This window comes from Bufo gargarizans, chromosome 5 (assembly GCF_014858855.1).
Source record: "Bufo gargarizans isolate SCDJY-AF-19 chromosome 5, ASM1485885v1, whole genome shotgun sequence".
NCBI lineage: Eukaryota > Metazoa > Chordata > Amphibia > Anura > Bufonidae > Bufo > Bufo gargarizans.
This window is the reverse complement of record NC_058084.1, coordinates 229,727,233-229,747,706: the sequence shown is the minus strand read 5'-3', so window position 1 is coordinate 229,747,706 and position 20,474 is coordinate 229,727,233. Positions and strand designations below refer to the sequence as shown.

The following is a 20,474-nucleotide window of genomic DNA, read 5'->3' as shown; positions in this document are numbered from 1 at the left end:
ATATTGTGCTTCCCCTCTCTACCAGGGACGAACCCTACCTGTTCCGGGTCTATGAGTCGGTTTAGCATGGGGGAAATTCTGTACGCCAACAGCTTAGACCACCACTTCAAGTCACAGTTGAGAAGGGATATAGGTCTGTAGCTCCCGCAGTCCTCTGGATCCTTCCCTTCTTTGTGTAGGATAGTGATATGCGCTTCAAGGCCTGGGGAGCCAACGACATCCCTCCCAACAGCGAGTTGCAGAGATCTGTAAAGTGAGGAAGCAGAATCTTTTTAAATTTTTTAAAATAAATAATAGGCAACCCATCAGGACCTGGGCTCTTCCCTATGGGGATGGAGTTAAGGATTTTCTCTACTTCTGTCACAGAGAAGGGTCTAAGGAGATGCCCGCTCTCCTCTTCTGATAGTGAGGGCGCTTTAATCGAGACTAAAAACTCCTCAATTAAGGAGGTATTTGTTTTTTCGCCTGAATCCGAATCTACATTTGGTACTGGGAGATTGTAAAGTTGTGAGTAGAATGACTGGAAGGTTTTAGCTATGAGAGGGGTTGAAGTTACTTTTAGAGTAGGTCCAGATTTTATCGAGGAGACAACGTTTTTTTCTCTTCTTTTTTTTAAATTAAATAGGACATCATTTTATTCCCCTTGTCCCCATGTTCATATGTTCTACTTTTCAAATACAGTAAGGACCTAGCCCCTTTAATATTAACCTCTTAAGGACACATGACGTACCGGTACGTCATGATGTCCTGGTACTTAAGGACACATGACGTACCGGTACGTCATGAATGGTTCCGATCACCGCCGCTCGGCGGGCGGTGATCGGAACCCGGTGCCTGCTCAAATCATTGAGCAGGCACCTGGGGCAAATGCGCCGGGGGGTCCTGTGACCCCCCCATGTCGGCGATCGCAGAAAACCGCAGGTCAATTCAGACCTGCGGTTTTCTGCGTTTCCGGGTTATTCGGGTCTCTGAAGACCCGATAACCCGGAACAGGATGGTGATGGTGGTGTGATTTCACTCCACCAATCACCATCCAGCGATCCTGAGTGGTGATGGTGACATCACCACTCAGGATCGCTTTCTGATTGGTCAGTGGGCGGTCCGGCGGCAGATTCAAAAGAGGCAGGCGCTCCTCTCCTCCTCCTTTTGTGTTCCGGAGCCGGAGGAGAGAGGAGCTGCCTGCACGTGTCTGCTGCCGCTGCCTGCACCCGATCTGTGCCCCCAGGACCCGATCTCTGCCACCAGCACCCCCCCATCAGGTACATGGGGACAGCTAGGGAAAGTTTGGGTTAGGCAGGGAAAAAAAGGGAAAGTTAGTTTTTTTACTTTTCATTGCATCACCCTAGTTAGGGTGTCTGGGGTCCACAGCACAGCTGTGTGACCCTAGACCCCCCAGGGGTGCTGCCACTTGCCCCCCCCTGCCCCCCCTCCCCTCTTCCCCCACTTTTTTGGGGTGCAGGATTTTTTTTTTTTGTGTACGCTGACTGTGGCCGGCACTCTTAGTGTCCGGCCACTGTTAGCGCATTGCACATCCCACCGCTGATCAACTTCGGATGGTTGATCAGCGGTTTTGAAATTTTTTTTTCACATTTTTTGGCCTTTTTTTTAGTCAGTTTTTTTTTTTTTTTTTTTTTTTTTTTAGTTTTAGGGTGAGTTCGTGAACACCCGTGCCCCCACACACACGCACACAAAATAAAGAGTTACACACACGCACATATACACGCAGACACACACTCCCCTATGGCCCGCCGGACGTTCTCGGCCGAGGAGGCATACGCCCAGCTTGCCTCCGAATCCGAGAGTCCCAGTGAGGATGAGGATGACCCCACATTCCTGTTGTCATCCGCATCCTCCTCATCATCTAGCGATGATGATGAGCCCCCAAGGCGGCGGAGACGCCGCCAGGCGGAGCAAGGGGACCGCCATGTTAGGGACCCTGTGGCCCAGCCTAGTACGAGCAGCTCTGGGGCTCGTACTGGTTTCCCGGCCCACCAGTTAAATCCACCGGAGCACCCTGCCGGTGAATTTGTCTGGTGTAGCCCAGAGCGATACGAGCCCGTGATTCCTGATTTTGTAGGCCAATCAGGAATCCAGATTTCCACAGTGGGCTACACTGAATATGACTTTTTTCGTCATTTTTTCAGTGACCCACTGGTAAATCTGATGGTGGAGCAGACGAATCTGTACGCCCAACAGTTCGTCGCTCAACACCCGGGCTCCTTTTTGGCCAGGCCCGGTGGCTGGACGCCGGTCAGTGCAGCCGAAATGAGGACATTTTGGGGCCTCGTGCTGCATATGGGCCTGGTCAAGAAACCCAGTGTCAGGCTGTACTGGAGTGGGGACGTCCTATACCAGACCCCACTTTACAGTACGGCCATGACACGCTCCCGGTTTGAGGCCATCCGGAAATGTCTGCATTATTCCGATAATGCAGCATGTCCCCCCCCCGAGGTGATCCTGCCCATGACCGTCTGTACAAGATACGGCCGGTCATCGATCACTTTGGGGCCAAATTCATGGAGGCCTATGTACCTGGAAGAGAGGTCGCGGTTGATGAGTCTCTCATTGCGTTCAAGGGGAGACTCATTTTCCGCCAGTATGTGCCCACCAAGCGGGCGAGGTATGGCGTGAAGCTATACAAAATTTGTGAGAGTACCTCAGGGTACACTTACAAATTTCGTATATACGAGGGACGAGATTCCCGGATTCAACCCCCAGAATGTCCCCCCACTCTGGGTGTTACCGGGAAACTTGTTTGGGACCTTATGTTCCCACTGCTGGATAAGGGTTACCACCTTTACGTGGATAACTTTTATACCAGTATCCCCTTGTTCCAGTCCCTTGCCGCCAGATCCACGTTCGCTTGTGGGACCGTGCGGAAAAATCAACGCGGCCTCCCTGCCCTCCCCCTCCAGGTACCTATCCCCAGGGGTGAGACCCGTGCCCTTACCACTGGAAACCTGTTGCTGGTCAGGTATAAGGACAAGAGGGATGTCCTTATGCTGTCCACAATTCATGGTAACGGCATCACCCCTGTCCCTGTGCGAGGTACCGCGGCAACGGTCCTCAAGCCCGATTGTATCGTCGCCTACAATCGGTATATGGGAGGAGTTGATCTCTCTGATCAAGTCCTCAAGCCATATAACGCCATGCGCAAAACCCGGGCATGGTACAAAAAAGTTGCGGTCTACTTGGTGCAGGTTGCCATGTACAACTCTTTTGTACTATCCCGAAGCGCTGGCAGCACAGGGACATTCCTCCAGTTCTATGAGGCAGTCCTCAAGGCCCTGATCTTTTCGGACCGGGAAAGAGCAGGCCGGAGTACCTCGGGAACTGTAGGCGCCCGGATCGTCCCTGGCCAACACTTTCCAGGTGTGGTCCCCCATACTGGAAAGAAGGGACGAACCCAAAAAAGGTGCAGAGTGTGTCACAGGAGGGGGATACGGAAGGACACCACAACTCAATGTGACACGTGCCCCGATCAGCCGGGCCTCTGCATTATTGGTTGCTTCAGGGAGTATCACACTTCCATGGAGTACTAAATTTATATCCCAATTTAGGACTGACATGGGATAAAAAAAAAAATGGTTCTCAGACTTGAGACACCCAAAAAAACTAAAATAATTTATTAAAAGTATACATATTAGGTATCGCCGCGTCGGTAATAATCTCCTCTATAAAAATACCCCATGATCCAACCCCCCCAGATTAACACGGTCAAAAAAAAAAAAAAAAGTGCAAAAAAATATTTTTTTTTGTCACCAAACATAACAAAAAATTTAATAGCAAGCGATCAAAAAGTCATATAGCCCCCAAAATAGTGCAAGAAAAACCGTCCGCTCGTCCCGCAAAAAATGAGCCCCCACATAAGATAATCAGATTAAAAATAAATAAAAAATATGACACCTAGACTTTAGAGATACCAAAAAAATGTTTGGGTATCAAAAAGGATAATATAGTCAAAAACCTAAATAATTATAAAAAAAAAAAGTAGACTTATTAGGTATCGCCGCGTCCGTAAGAATCTCCTCTATAAAAATATCCCATGACCCAACCCCCCAGATTAACACGGTTAAAAAAATAATATGAAAACGGTGCCAAAAACTCCATTTTTGGCACTTTTTCATTTCAATCCGTTTTTTTCGGTAACAAAACAAGGGTTAACAACCAAACAAAAGTTAATATTTATTACCCTGATACTGCAGTTTACAGAAATGCCATATTTGTGGTCGTAAACTGCTGTATCAGTAAAAGGGAGGCCGCAAAAGGAAAGGACCGACATGGTTTCTGGAAGGCCGATTTTGATGGCCTTTTTTATTGACACCATGTCCCTTTTGAAGCCCCCCTGATGCCCCCCTAGAGTAAAAACTCCCTAAAAGTGACCCCATCTAAGAAACTACACCCCTCAAGGTATTCAAAACTGATTATACAAACTTTATTAACCCTTTAGGTGTTCCTCAACAGTTAATGGCAAATGGAGATGAAATTTCAGAATCTCAATTTTTGGTAACCTTGCCTCACAAAAATGTAATATAGAGATACCAAAAATCATATGTACCCTAAAAATAGTCCCCCAAATAATGCCACCTTATCCCATAGTTTCCAAAATGGGGTCACTTTTAGGGAGTTTCTACTCCAGGGGTGCATCAGGGGGGTTGAAACAGGACACGGTGTAAATAAACCGGTCCATAAAAATCAGCCCTCCAAAAACCAAACGGCGCACCTTTCACTCTACGCCCCGCTGTGTGGCCGTACAGTAGTTTACGGCCACATATTGGGTGTTTCTGTAAACGGCAGAGTCAGGGCAATAAAGATACAGTCTTGTTTGGCTGTTAACCCTTGCTTTGTTAGTGGAAAAAATGGGTTAAAATGGAAAATTAGACAAAAAAATCTAATTCTCAAATTTCATCCCCATTTGTCAATAACTCTTGCGCAACGCCTAAAGGGTTAACGACGTATGTAAAATCAGTTTTGAATACCTTGAGGGGTGTACTTTCTTAGATGGGGTCACTTTTAGGGAGTTTCTGCTCTAGGGGTGCATCAGGGGGCTTCAAATGGGACATGGTGTAAATAAACCAGTCCATAAAAATCAGCCTTCCAAAAACCATACGGCGCACCTTTCACTCTACGCCCCGCTGTGTGGCCGTACAGTAGTTTACGGCCACATATTGGGTGTTTCTGTAAACGGCAGAGTCAGGGCAATAAAGATACAGTCTTGTTTGGCTGTTAACCCTTGCTTTGTTAGTGGAAAAAATGGGTTAAAATGGAAAATTAGACAAAAAAATGAAATTCTCAAATTTCTTCCCCATTTGCCAATAACTCTTGTGCAACACCTAAAGGGTTAACGACATATGTAAAATCAGTTTTGAATACCTTGAGGGGTGTAGTTTCTTAGATGGGGTCATTTTTGGGAGGTTTCTATTATCTAAGCCTCACAATATGACTTCAAACCTGAACTGGTCCATAAAAAGTGGGATTTTGAAGATTTCTGAAAAATTTCAAAATTTGCTTCTAAACTTCTAAGCCTTGTAACATCCCCAAAAAATAAAATATCATTCCCAAAATGCTACAAACATGAAGTAGACATATGGGGAATGTAAAGTCATCACAATTTTTGGGGGTATTACTATGTATTACAGAAGTAGAGAAACTGAAACTTTGAAATTTGCTAATTTTTGCAATTTTGGGGTAAATTAGGTATTATTTTGTGCAAAAAAAATAATTTTTTTGACTTCATTTTACCACTGTCATGAAGTACAATATGTGACGAAAAAACAATCTCAGAACGGCCTGGATAAGTCAAAGCGTTTTAAAGTTATGTGCACTTAAAGTGACAGTGGTCAGATTTGCAAAAAATGGCCTGGTCCTTAAGGTGAAATAAGGCTGTGTCCCTATGGGGTTAAGAAGGTCTTTAACTTTAGGTCCAAGTGTAACTAAGGTGTCTTTATGAATATCAGAATGTGTTAGCTTATGCAGTTTTTCCTGGGTTTGTATCTGGGAGAGCAGAGACATCAGTTCCTTTGTGGATTTCTTTTTAACCCAGTGCTATAAACTCTCTCCTTATGTAGGCCTTATGGGCTTCCTAAAGCATCGGGGTGGAGGTGTCTGGTGTAGCATTTGTTTTAAAATAGTTTTCCAATTTGTCTTCCAGTGAGTCCACATATGATTGTGTTTCCAGAAGTGTGGTATTTAACCTCCATGACCAGGCTTTATGTGGAAGTTCTTGGAGAGAAAGCGACATTGTAACAGGAGCATGATCTGAAATCACTATGTTCCCTATCTCCACCTCCCTCACACATGTACTATATGTGTCTGGTAGGAAAAGATAGTCTATCCGACTGTATGAGTTGTGAACATGGGAAAAATATGTGGAATCTGTCTCAGATATATGGAGGACCATCCATCCATCAATCAGACGCACTTCCGCCAATGCCACCATCAATGTCCCCATTTGTTTCTTAGTAATATTATTAGATCTTGGGGTGGTAATGTCAAGCGAGACATTAAGGTCCCCCCCCTACTACTAGCATACCTTCCGAGAATTCTTTAATTTTCCTAAGTGCCTTTATTAGCCAGGGAATCTGACCAGCATTCGGGGAATATATGTTAGCTATGGTAATCTTTTATAATTTAAAATAATGCCTTGAATGACCCTTCTGGGCCAATAAAGGATTTGGCCAATTTAAATGGGATTGATGAGCTGATAGCAATAGAAATGCCTCTAGAGGCAGAAGAGTAAGTTGCATGGAACCACTGTGCATTTTTTGCTGTGGACAATGAGGGGATATGACCATGATGGAAGTGAGTCTCTTGCCAAAGGACAATGTCAGCTTTCTGTTTAAGCAACAGATTAAAAATCTGTCTTCTTTTTTGAGGGATATTAAGTTCATTCACATTATGTGACAATATGTTTAGATTAGCCATAACATACGTGTGGAAGTGAGGGTTTTGAGCCATCAAGAGCCTTGCAAAGGTGAAGAACTGGAGGAAACAGATTTTTACAGTGAACCTTAATAATGAACAAGGAGTAGTAAACAATTACTGATATAATCAATAATGGAGGCGGGAGCGTTCCACCTAGACCAACCCCGCCCACCCCACCTTGTGGGTAGGGAGGGCGGGCCAGGCCCAGCGCAACACCCCACCTCTGCATGGAAGGGAGGAAAGCCTTTGACATCAAGACTTGCTGCTTTTTTCACAGACAGGGGGATATAAGGGGGATATAACACCCGCTATACAGAAGCTGCAGCAGCGTCTGTGAGAAGCTCTGGGATCAGACGTCCATCCCGGCTCGTGGCTAGCTCCGCCCCCCTGATCCCACACCTTCTACCAGTTTATAATAACACTCTGCAAGGCATGCCATTATCTACTGATATGACCAGAGCCCACATGAATCTAATCCCCAAGGAGGGTAAAGACCACTCTTTATGCCCCAACTACAGACCCATTTCCCTTCTTAATATAGATTTAAAACTTTTCGCCAAGATGCTTGCAAACAGATTGGCGAATCTCCTCCCCTCACTAATCCACAGAGATCAAGTGGGTTTTGTGAAACAAAGAGAAGGGAAGGATAAGACGGCCCGAATACTCAATATCATCCACTATGTCAAGAGAAAAGGCCTCCCCTTAGTCCTTCTCAGCACTGATGCTGAGAAGACCTTCGACAGAGTCAGCTGGTCCTTTATGTATTCAGCGTCTCACAATTTTCCTTCTCCATTTATACATGCAATAGAAGCTATGTACTATCATGCTTCAGCATCAGTCTGGGTAAATGATACCCTGTCTGACCCCTTTAAGATACACAATGGCACCCGCCAAGGCTGCCCCCTATCCCCCCTCCTGTTCGTCCTCGCCCTAGAACCTCTTTTACAGACCATCCGGATGGATAGTGACATCCAGGGAATAACTCTTGGTGACCAGCAGCACAAAATTGCCGCCTTCCCGGGTGACTTGCTTTTAATAGTAAGCAATCCCGAAATAGCTCTCCCTAAGATTTATGGCCACCTGGAAACATATGGGTCACTTTCCAATTTCAAGGTGAATCACAACAAATCACTGATAATCTCCACTGGCCTTTAAAAATCCTTAAGGAACCATCTTGAATCATGTTCACCTTTTAATTGGTCTTCTCCTTTCCTAACCTAATTAGGTGTAAAAATGAGCACAGACCCAAACCAACTCTTTAACTTGAACTATATCCCTCTCCAGAATAAATTGGCTAAAGACTTAATTTCCCTGGATGTCCCTACACTTTCATGGTTCGGGAGGAAAAATATCCTGCTTTCTCTCATCATTCCTAAACTTACCCATCTCCAACACTTACCAATCCCTGTTCCTTCCACGTACTACTCTAAACTTAGGTCCATGTTCCGATCCTTCATATGGAACAAGAAAAAGGCCAGAATGTCTTATAAATCTCTGTCTTACCCAAGAGAGAGGGGAGGTATATCATTGCCAGACCCCGAAATCTATGGTAGAGCTGTCTTACTTACTAGAGTAGTAGACTGGATATCTGCCCCCAAACAGAAATCCTGGGTCCCGATGGAGGAAACCTTGCTTGGACTTCCTTTCAGAGCGTCTCTATTAGGACGCATGTCCCCGCTGCCTTCCCATCCAAATATCACCCCGGTTATGAAAGCTACCCTGCACGCATGGAACGCCTTGCAAAGGCCCCTAAGCTCCCCACTCCTATCTCCTATTCTTAGAGTAGATGAAGTATTTCACTTAGCTCCCCAGGCCTTAAAAAGCAGCCTTCCTACAGAGATTAGTCTATCTAAAATGAGATTGGTGGATCTTTATGACAATGGCCAGCTAATCTCCGTAAATGAATTGTGTAATCTTTTGAAAGTACCATGTTCCAGCTTTAATTCGCTTCACTTTTTACGGGCATACATGTATTAAAACGCCCTATAATTTGGTTTGAGCACATTATTTCTCAAGGTTCCACCCCACATAAATTGATCTCACAATGGTATAACAGGTTGAGGACTCCTCCTATAGCCCTAATGCCAGCTTTCATTAGATTATGGGAAAAATGCATAGATAAATGTTTCTCCCCGGAAGACACCCTCAATATTTTTAACTTTTCACATAAGGCCTCGAGATGTGTCAAGATTCAGGAGAATAACTATAAAATTATCACACGGTGGAATAAAACCCCTGACAAGACATGTTTTTTCTCAGCTTTGGCATCCGACACATGTTGGAGATGCTCAAAGCAGAGAGGTACTTTCCTCCACATATGGTGGACGTGCCCGATTTTACAAAGATGGTGGAATAAGATTTTTCAAACATGTAATGAGTTATGCAGATCCACTATCACCCCAGCACCAGAAGTTGCCCTCCTGAATCTTTTCCCTCGTGACCCTCCTCCTCCTAATCTGGCACTTTTCAAACATCTAGTGAACGCTGCCAAACTGTTGATTCCTCTATTACGGCTATCCACCGACGTTCCTTCTATGGAACAATGGTTCCAGAAAATTGACCAGATTTACAGTTTAGAAGAGTTATCCTCATGGGAACTGAGATCTCACCACAAATTTCTAAAGATCTGGAAGCAATGGATCTCCTTTAGAGGTTATTAGACAAATTATCCTGCAGTTAATGGACTTCCAGAAACCCTATTTCTGCGAGGTCGTTGCACCGAAGTTCCCCCATCTATAAATACTACAGAAGGTACTATCATCCTCACTATGGCCCGTCTCGGATGTGATATACGGTGACACTTCGAAGCCAAGAATGATGACCTCTATCCATCTTCTCCAAGTATTGTATACCTATTGACTTGCCTCAATGGCTACACTGCATTAAATATTATGTACTTGACAGACCTGTATTCTGTTTTCGACCATCGCAAGAGTAGTGGAGATTTGTCATCCCTCCACTGTTCAATTCTTGTATTGTATTGATTTGCTCAATAAAATTTGTTAAAAATAAATAAATAAAAAATAATCTGTTGTAGGGCTCATTCACATGGTCGCCATCCCCGTGTTGCGGACCACAAATTGCAGTCCACAATAAACGGGCAAAGACTGTGTGAATCCTGTATTGTGATGTGCATCCACTGACTTTAATGGGTCCGTGAACCGCTAAATATGCCCAAAAATTTGACATGTCCTATCTTTTGCAGTGCGGAAACACAGACCTGAAATCCCATGGAAGTGCTAACAAGTGTTTACGTGGACTTCCGATCCACCCTTCTGCTTTTGAAAAGATAGGACATGTCCTATCTTTTGCTGTATTTTGCGAATCGAGGACTCGTTCAAGTCAATGCAGCACGGGGTTCACATGGCCGGTGCCCATGTATTGCGGACACCACTGCCATACGGTCTTGTGAATGGGACTTTATAGCTTCTTGAAATAAGTTATCGCCCTTATTGCTACATGAAAGTGAAAATCTGATTTTAGCTGAAGTAAGTTATATGGGTTAACACAGCAATGCCACAACCTAAATTCATATTCCCTATGTTGCCACTGCAACATATTACTGTTTGACTACCAATTTGTCCTACTGTATAATGCTTCTTCTAGAGTCTTAAATATGCTCTACAACCAAGGATAATAAGTGAATTCTGTATCACATTATTATTATTTTTTTTATAACACATACTATAAAGTATTTAACTATGTCAGTAGAAAATGCAGTTTTAGGGGCTCAAACAGCATTTACAGCATTGTAGCATTAAATTTACTTGCTATATGGCTCTAAAACTATAAAAAGCTATCTAAACATGTGTGTGTGTGTGTGTGTGTGTGTATATATATATATATATATATATATATATATATATATATATATATATATATATATATATTCCAATTCAATATTCTTTTCCGCATAACAAAAAGCTTCTACAAAAAAAGAATGTTTAAATAGCAGAAAACATCAGTTTCACATACCTCTGTGAGCTCTGATTCTGAAAAAATTCTGAATCACTATATTTTGAAGTTGGAAAGCCTTTATAAGTGTAGAACACATCCTCAGTTTCTGTCACATAGGTCATTTCATTCACTAGATTGTCAGCAGACGAGTGCTGTGGCTTCCTAATGATGTGGCGTGATCTAGGGCTTCGCCTGGAGAAACCCCCCCCACAAGAAAAACAAGCAATTAAGAAACAAAATACATTTTTAAAGAGAATCAGTCATTTCTGTGACCGTAGGATAAATCAATAAGGAATATCATCATGACATTTATACTGTATGTTGGCATTTCAAATTGACTACAAGGTTCAAAAACACTGAACTAGTGATTACATCTGAAAATTACGTATAAGTAAGACCTGCACAAAGGTGTTTATACATGACACACAGACACACTACAGCATGCTTGAACATGACCGCTCAAAAGTTCCATACACTGACTGGTTTTAATGCTCATGTAAGCCCCACAAAGTGACTTCAGACCTGAACTAGTGCTTAAAAAGTGGGTTTTGGAAATTTTCTTAAAAATGTTAAGAATTGCTTCTAAAATTCTAAGCCTTCTAACGTCCTAAAAGAATAAAATGATATTTACAAAATGATGACAACATAAAGTAGACATATGGGGAATGTTAAGTAATATTTTATTAGGTATCACTCTCTGTTAAAAAAATATTTGGTCAATTTGGGATTTTGAATATCAAATTTATGAATATCATGAAATACAATGTGTCACGAGAAAATCTCAGAATGGCTTGGATAAATAAAAGTGTTTCAAAGCTATTACCACATAAAGTGACACGTCCGATTTGAAAAAAATGGACTGGGCAGAAGGGTGAAAACTGGCCTGGGGTAGAAGGGGTTAATAAACATACTTTGTTGTTTACAAATATTATTATTATATCTGTTAATTTCATTTTCATCATTCTTACATACAGTTGCAAGAAAAAGTATGTGAAGCCTTTGGAATTATATGGATTTCTGCACAAATTGGCCATAAAATGTGATCTGATCTTCATCTAAGTCACAACAATAGACAGTCACAGTCTGCTTAAACTAATAATACACAAATAATTAATGTTCCATGTTTTTATTGAACACATCATGTAAACATTCACAGTGCAGGTGGAAAAAGTATGTGAACCCCTAGACCAGTGTTTCCCAACCAGTGTTCCTCCAGCTGTTGCAAAACTACAACTCCCAGCATGCCCGGACAGCCTTTGGTTGTGCAGGCATGCTGGGAGTTGTAGTTTTGCAACAGCTGGAGGCACACTGGTTGGGAAACACTGCCCTAGACTAATGACATCTCCAAGAGCTAATTGGAGTGAGGTTTCAGTCAACTGGAGTCCAATCAATGAAATGAGATTGGAGGTATTGGTTACAGCTTCCCTGCCCTATAAAAAACACACACACCAGTTCTGGGTTTGCTTTTCACAAGAAGCATTGCCTGATGTGAATGATGCCTCGCACAAAAGAGCTCTCAGAAGACCTACGATTAAGAATTGTTGACTTGCATAAAGCTGGAAAGGGTTATTATAGTATCTCCCTTGCTGTTCATTAGTCCACGGTAAGACAAATTCTCTATAAATGGAGAAAGTTCAGCACTGCTGCTACTCTCCCTAGGAGTGGCCGTCCTGTAAAGATGACTGCAAGAGCACAGCACAGACTGCTCACCTATATGGCTGAGGAAGACAACGGGATGCTCCTCCCCATTGACTTCCTGAGACAGTACAGCTTTGAGGCCTACTTCGGAGGTATCGGTCTGTACTATAAACTCCCTTTTGAAGTTGGGCGTCACCAAAACCGGGGACCCACACAGGGCCGACTTCAAAACGGAGAAAGCCTCTTCTGCCTGATCATTTCAGCCAGCGGACCATCACGGACTTCCGTCCTTACAAGAGCCCTATCAATGGAGCTGCTAAAGTGGCAAAATGGGGACTTTACTTGCCTAGAGGTGACAGGTCAGGGCCAATTCCTTATCGCCTCTATTTCGTTTACTTAGGGTTTGATGACTACACGCCCAATGACATACCCTAGGTATTTGGTCTCCACTAACCCTATCACACATTTTTGGGGTTAGCTGTTAGACTAGCCTTTCGAAGGGAGTTCACTATGGCCTTTGGGCAGGTGACTTTCCCAGTCGGTACTGTGAATGACAATATCATCCAGGTTAGCCGAGGCATACCACCGATGTGGACGAAGCACAATGTCCATTAGATGTTGAAAAGTGGCAGGGGCGCCATGCAGACCTAATGGTATATTGGTACAGCAACTCTGGTGTAATGAAGGCAGTTTTCTCTTGGGCAGCCTCCGTCAAGGGTACCTGTCAGTAGCCTTTGGTGAGATCCAAAACAGAAAAATACAAGGCTTGGCCTAACCTTTCAATAAGCTCATCCACCCGAGGCATGGGATACGCATCAAATTTAGATATTTTGTTCAGCTTATGAAAATTGTTACAAAACCGCAACGTCCTGTCCGGCTTGGGTATTAAGACTATAGGACTGGCCCACTCACTTTTAGACTCCTCGTTGATGTCTAGCCGCAGCATGAGCTGCACTTCTTCCGAGATGGCTTGTCGCCGAGCCTCGGGTACCCGGTATAACTTTAACCGGACTTTTGCCTGAGGCTCAGTGACAAGGTCATGCTGGATTGTGGAAGTGCATCCAGGGAGGTCCGAGTACATATTGGTGTTCCGACTAACGAACTCCCTGGCTGTCAGCAATTTTTACTGTGGCAACTTCTTCCCTTGCATCAGACATAGGAGCCGAAACCTCTTCCCCTAGACCCTACAGGTCTCCCTTTCTTTCCAAGGTTTAAGTAAATTAACATGGTAAACCTGCTCCAGCTTCCGCCGCCATGGCTGGTGTACCTTGCAAATTGCCTCTCCAACTTTCTCTAGTACCTCGTAGGGCCCCTGCCATCTAGCCAGGAACTTACTGTCCATGTTCATTCATTACCAGAACCAAAACCCGATCACCCGGGTTAAAGATTCAGGCCCGAGCCTGCCGATTTTAGATCTGACTCTGGACTCGCTGAGCAGCCTCCATATGCTCCCTGACAAGAGGCAAAACTGTCTCTATCCACTGTTGCATCTTGATAACATACTACAGGACACTTTTATGCGGAGTGGGTTGCTGTTGCCACGCGTCTTTGGCGATGTCCAACAGACCACGAGAATGTCTACCACAAAGTAATTCGAAGGGCGAGAACCCAGTAGAAGCCTGGGGTACCTCTCGCACAGTAAACATGAGCTAGGGCAGAAGAAGGTCCCAATCCTTCCCATCTTTAGACACCACCCTTTTTAACATAGTTTTTATAGTTTTGTTAAACCTTTCAACCAGACCGTCCGTTTGCGGATGGTACATGGACATCTATAACTGTCTGATATGCAGCAACTTACAGAGTTCCCTCATGACTTTGGACATAAAATGGGTACCCTGGTCAGTCAGAACCTCTTTAGGTAGCCCCACTGGGGAGAACATCGCCATTAGCTCCTTACCTATAAGCTTCGCCGATGTATGTCGCAGTGGCCCTGCATCCGGGTACCGAGTGGCGTAGTCCAGGACGACTAAGATGTGTTGATGTCCTCTAGCGGATTTTGGTACTGGGCCTACGAGGTCCATAGCGATTCGCTCAAATGGCACCTCAATGATCGGGAGCGGTACCAAGGAACTGCGAATAAGATGCTGGGGGCTTGTTGCCTGGCAGGTCGGGCAAGACTTACAGAATTCTTCCACATCCCTAAACACACTGGGCCAGTAAAATCGTTGTAGTATCTGGTCCTGTGTCTTCTGCATTCCCAGATGACCCCCGAGAACATGTTGGTGGGCTAACTCTAATACGAGTTTGCGATAAGCCTGGGGCACCACCAACTGTTCAATGGATTCACCTCACAGCTGGTTTACCCGGTATAACATATCATTATGAACCACAAAATGGGAGAACACCGATTCTGACCCTGGTTGTTGTGGCTCACCATCTACTATTAATACATTTTCCCTGGCTCGGGATAGGGTTGGGTCCTGGTGTTGGGCGGTACCATAATTATCCCCAGAGACATTGAGGTATGCCAGCTTAGTCCTCCATGTCTCCCACCATCACACTTGCGGGGTTCTCTCCATCTTTTCCACCAAAGTGGCGGTCAGCCCTACCGCTGGCCCTTTGGACTCAGGTTCCCAGGGTTCTGGTCTTCCCCCTGAGCTGGGCCACTCTTTTAGGGTTACCCTTGTCTCATGGGTATGAGTCACTTTCGTAGCAGGCCACAGTGCCGGGAAGCCCAGTGGCTACAGCTCAGCACGTCAGGCTGTAGCCACTGTTGCAAAATGTTAAGTTATAATACTGAAGTCTCACGGGCTCAGCCGGCTTAAGCCCCCACTGATGCACTCACTGGGACTGGACAACACATTCACCCCCAGACTTGCCAGAATCTCATCCTTGACTTTTTTGGTAGTCGACCGATTGATCGTCCGGCAAGTCAAAATATACCCGCTGGGAATCGGATGTCAGGAACGGAGTGACAAGCTCAGCCCACTGACCTCAGTGTAGATTCTCCCTTGTGGCCACCTTCTCATACATCGCCAGGTAGGGTTCAACATCATCTGATGGTGTCATCTTGGGGTTCGCCGCACGGACCGCTTTCCGGACATCATGGACACTCGAGGACGCTCCTGCCATCTGTAAAGCCATCACGTGTTGTAACAGCAGCTGGTTTGTTTCTTTCTTGTGTTGGTTAGCCTCCACGAGAGCTTTCATTACAGCCTCCATTTTGTCACGTGACACAGGTTTGAATTTAGCTGGATTAATCCAGGATATCCAGAGATTCCCGAAAACAAAAATATTTCGGTGTTTACGCAGTACAGAAGCAAAACAAGTTCGCAAATCAAAATGTCAGTGTTTGTTCACACAAAAGGCAAAATAAAAACGACTCATTACAGTCTTGGCAAAGTGTTGCTGTGAAAGCATGCGGTGGCAGTGTCTCGGCCTTCTGGGTGATTGCCGTGACATGGTTGCCACGCATGCTGCTGCCGGTGCTAACATGTGGTTTGGTATTCTTGTGTGTGCAGTTCCCTTTAAGTGACCTGCTAACTTATTACTGCTTTTGGCCAGGCTGATACCCTTTTACCCTTTGACAACACACCCCACTCCCCACCGTGACAGTCACCTTGCTAGCCGTTTTATCCCCAGCAGTCCACAGCAGGCTTTAGGTGTTTCCCAGCGTGTAGCCCTCATGCGGCTCTCAACCTTCCAGCACAGCACCATGCTTCAGATCCCAAAACAGAGACTCAGGTGCTGAGCCCAGCTGCCTATTTTAATGACAGCTAGGTGCTGCCAAAACCCGGGCCGGCACTTAAAAACTCCGGTCCGATATTTGATCTCACCTGGCAGGAAATCAGCCCAGCCGCCCATGTTGGGAAGAAAATAACCTGCCTTCCAAAACAATACCTGCCTTCCCTATGTCACTAAACATATATATATATATATATATATATATATATATATATATATATACATTACAGACCAAAGGTTTGGACACACCTTCTCATTCAAAGAGTTTTCTTTATTTTCATGACTATGAAAATTGTAGATTAACACTGAAGGCATCAAAACTATGAATTAACACATGTGGAATTATATACATAACAAAAAAGTGTGAAACAACTGAAAATATGTCATATTCTAGGTTCTTCAAAGTAGCCACCTTTTGCTTTGATTACTGCTTTGCACACTCTTGGCATTCTCTTGATGAGGTTCAAGAGGTAGTCACCTGAAATGGTCTTCGAACAGTCTTGAAGGAGCTCCCAGAGATGCTTAGCACTTGTTGGCCCTTTTGCCTTCACTCTGCGGTCCAGCTCACCCCAAACAATCTCAATTTGGTTCAAGTCCGGTGACTGTGGAGGCCAGGTCATCTGACGCAGCACCCCATCACTCTCCGTCATGGTCAAATAGCCCTTACACAGCCTGGAGGTGTGTTTGGGGTCATTGTCCTGTTGAAAAATAAATGATGGTCCAACTAAACGCAAACCGGATGGAACAGCATGCCGCTGCAAGATGCTGTGGTAGCCATGCTGGTTCAGTATGCCTTCAATTTTGAATAAATTCTCAACAGTGTCACCAGCAAAGCACCCCCACACCATCACACCTCCTCCTCCATGCTTCACTGTGGGAACCAGGAACCGGGGGTTACGCGGCTCTCCTGAGGTGTATATCCCCACATCTATGGGTATGTAGACATGCTATATTGTTGTGGACTTTGAGGGATGTGCTCATTGGCTCTAGGTGCTCAGCTATACCCACTTGGGTTATCCACAGGTGGATGTTCACTGTGCACCTGAGCCAGTTTTGCATGTACTTGGAGGTTTAAGCTGTCACCACAGCTGCAATTGTGGTATCTGACCATTTGATATGGTGACTTCTTATGCACATGCACTTGCACTTTAACTTTGTATGTATTTGGAGGTTTAAGCTGCCACCATAGCTACAATTGTGGTATTTGATCATTGATATAGTGACTTCTTATGCACTTGCACTTTAACCTTCTGTTGGCTGTTATATGGTCCCATAACTTGGAACCATCAGACATCCATATGTCGCAGTGTTATCTGCAACAACTTTTTTTATATGGTGTTTTGCCACTCAGTATTTGTACTTTTACATTTTTATATTTGTGGTTGCAGTTATACATACAGAAATCAGTGAGGTATTGTACTTTTTTCTACCACCTTTTGTACATTGCATACTCCAAAACCCCTCCCCCCTATGTCTCATTTGTGTTAACATGCCTCCTCAGATGTAGCCATTTTTTATCTGTTGTCTCATGTCTCGTTTTTATGTGTCATTAATTCAATCAAGGATTTTTTTTTTTTATGATATACCCGTTTAATCTCAGTTTATTCTTGTTGGTTGGGAATCAGGAATGTAGAGTCCATCCGTTCACCTTTTCTGCGTCGCAAAGACACGGTGGTTGGAACCAAAGATCTCAAATTTGGACTCATCAGACCAAAGCACAGATTTCCACTGGTCTAATGTCCATTCCTTGTGTTCTTTAGCCCAAACAAGTCTCTTCTGCTTGTTGCCTGTCCTTAGCAGTGGTTTCCTAGCAGATATTCTACCATGAAGGCCTGATTCACACAGTCTCCTCTTAAGACCTCATGCACACAACCGCTGTGTGCATCCGTGACCGTTGTTCTGTTTTCCGTGATTTTCTGCGGACCCATTGACTTTCATGACTTTCAAAACTCTGAAAATGCACCGTTGTTCATCAGTGGCCGTGATCCGTGTTTCCTGTCCGTCAAAAAAATATGACCTGTCCTATTTTTTTTACGGACAACGGTTCACGGACCCGTTCAAGTCAATGGGTCCGCGAAAGAACACGGAAGCACACAAGATTGGCATCCGGTTCCGTGATCCGTGGCCGTAGGTTACTTTCATACAGACGGATCCGAAGATCCGTCTGCATAAAAGCTTTTTCAGAGCTGAGTTTTCACTTCGTGAAAACTCAGATCCAACAGCATATTCTAATACAGAGGTGTTCCCATAGTGATGGGGACGCTTCTAGTTAGAATATACTATGAACTGTGTACATGACTGCCCCCTGCTGCCTGGCAGCACCTGATCTCTTACAGGGGGCTGTGATCCGTACAATTAACCCCTCAGGTGCCGGGCAGCAGGGGGCAGACCCCCTTGGGCCCCCTCCCTCTATTGTATTTTCTTTTTTATTTTATTTTTTATTCTTTTTTTCCCAAGATTTTTTCATCAAATATGAACAAACAATGGTCAATTGACCACATATTATAGGTATACATTAAGGAAGTCACAGATCATAGACCCATCATTTAACCGATGGGAGACGCGCTATCTCTAGTCCATGTCCAGTAACTCGTGGCGCGGCAGAACCCCCGTCTCCTGAGTGGCAGCGGAATCTATGAGATGTTTTACAAAATAAAGCATGACACTTCAGGGCAGACAGTGGCTACCTAGATTATATACCATTTATGTATAACACAGTAGAAAAGGAGAAATAATAAAATAGAGAAAGAAGGGGGGAAGAGAAGGAAAAAGAAAGGAGGAAGGAAAGAAGAAAAGGGGGGGGGGCCAGGTTGAGCTGCCTCGACTCTCGTTGCAACTGGATTATGGGATGGCGAAGTAAATCCGAGAAAAGGTATCAGTCGGGTTGCGTAAGGCCGTCTACGCCTAATAGCTTTATGGGGACGCATATATGTTACTCATCACTGCGCCCCGATCCACGACTTCCAGGGGCACCAAGTTTTCAGGTACTTGTCGTGATTCCTTTTGATCCAGCTTGACATTTCCTCAAAATTACATATTTGGTTCACCTTAGCTATCCACTCCTTCAATGAGGAGGCCTGGGTGTCTCTCCAGTGGAGAGGAATGATAGATTTGGCCGCTGCTATCAGATGAGTCACCAAGTTATGCTTTGACAATCTGCAAAGGTCAGAGGGGAGTAAAAAGAGCACCATTTCAATAGTGATATTTTGGTCGGTGGCCAGGACTTTGTTAATTGTCTTATTAACGTTTTCCCAGAATGGGACGATTAGAGGGAATGTCCACCAAATATGGGACAGAGACCCCTCTCCATCGCCACATCTCCAGCAAAGCCGATCGGGAGACAGACCGCATTTGTGTAAGAGGGGTTCTGTACCATCTGGTGAGAAGCTTGAAATGATTTTCCTGTAGTCGTATACAAGGAGATGGTCCATGTGAGAAGGCCAATAGCTTTTTGAGGTCTTGGTCAGTAAAAATCATGTCAAGCTCCTTCTCCCAGTCTCTAATATATAGAGGTTTTCCAGCCTCACTCTCAGCTCCCACCAAGGAGTACAATGCCAATATTTTTCTCTGTTTACGGAGTGGGGACAGAAAAGTTTTTTCAAAATCTGTCAGTTGTCTCACCGGATTGGGCCTCTCTCTCAACTCCCTGCACACAGCACCTACGTAAGCCCTTGTCAGAAAGAAGCTAGGGGAATTTTTTATTTGTTCTTGCAATCTATTCACAATAGATGCTTCTGCGTCTGGGGCTAGCTCCCCTAGTCTCGCTTGGGCTAATGATGACCACACTTCTTGGTGTATGTCTTCATTTTTCCCTAGGAGGTCTGGAATGAGATTTGCAGGCTGAAGGGGGGGGGGGGGGGGGGGCGGTTCTGGTGCTAGTTTTTTGCTCAGTACTCTCCATGTCTCTCTTATACCTTTCAGTAGGGGGTCACCCGTCTTGTCCTTGGATTGACTGGTGTCAGTTAACCAAAGAAGCTGTTGGAGCGTGGGACCTACACTGTGTCGCATAAGATCTGCTACGTCTGGTTGTCTCTGGGAGTCTACCGACTCCAGCCATCTATTTAGCTGTATTGCTTGATAGTATCTCAGGACATCTGGGAATCCCAGTCCGCCACTCTTTTTATTCCTAACCAAGAGGTCATGTGCTAGTCTAGGTTTCTTCGCATTCCATAGGAACTTCTGGAAGAGTTTTCTGATCTCTTGGAAGAATGTTTTTGGTAGGTGTATTGGGACCAGTTGCATAACGTATAGGATCTTGGGGAAGACGTAGG

The 20,474-nt window shown here is 44.6% G+C and overlaps 1 protein-coding gene across 8 annotated transcripts in view; it reads right to left on the bottom strand.

The window, feature by feature from the left end:
* Positions 1-20,474, bottom strand: part of PTPN3 (protein tyrosine phosphatase non-receptor type 3) — a 1,297,151-nt gene that overhangs the window by 462,317 nt on the left and 814,360 nt on the right. For all 8 annotated transcript variants that reach the window (XM_044294788.1, XM_044294784.1, XM_044294789.1 and 5 more), the window contains one exon: positions 10,900-11,073. In XM_044294788.1, the coding sequence (XP_044150723.1) occupies positions 10,900-11,073 (174 nt within the window). The remainder of the gene's footprint in view (positions 1-10,899; positions 11,074-20,474) is intronic.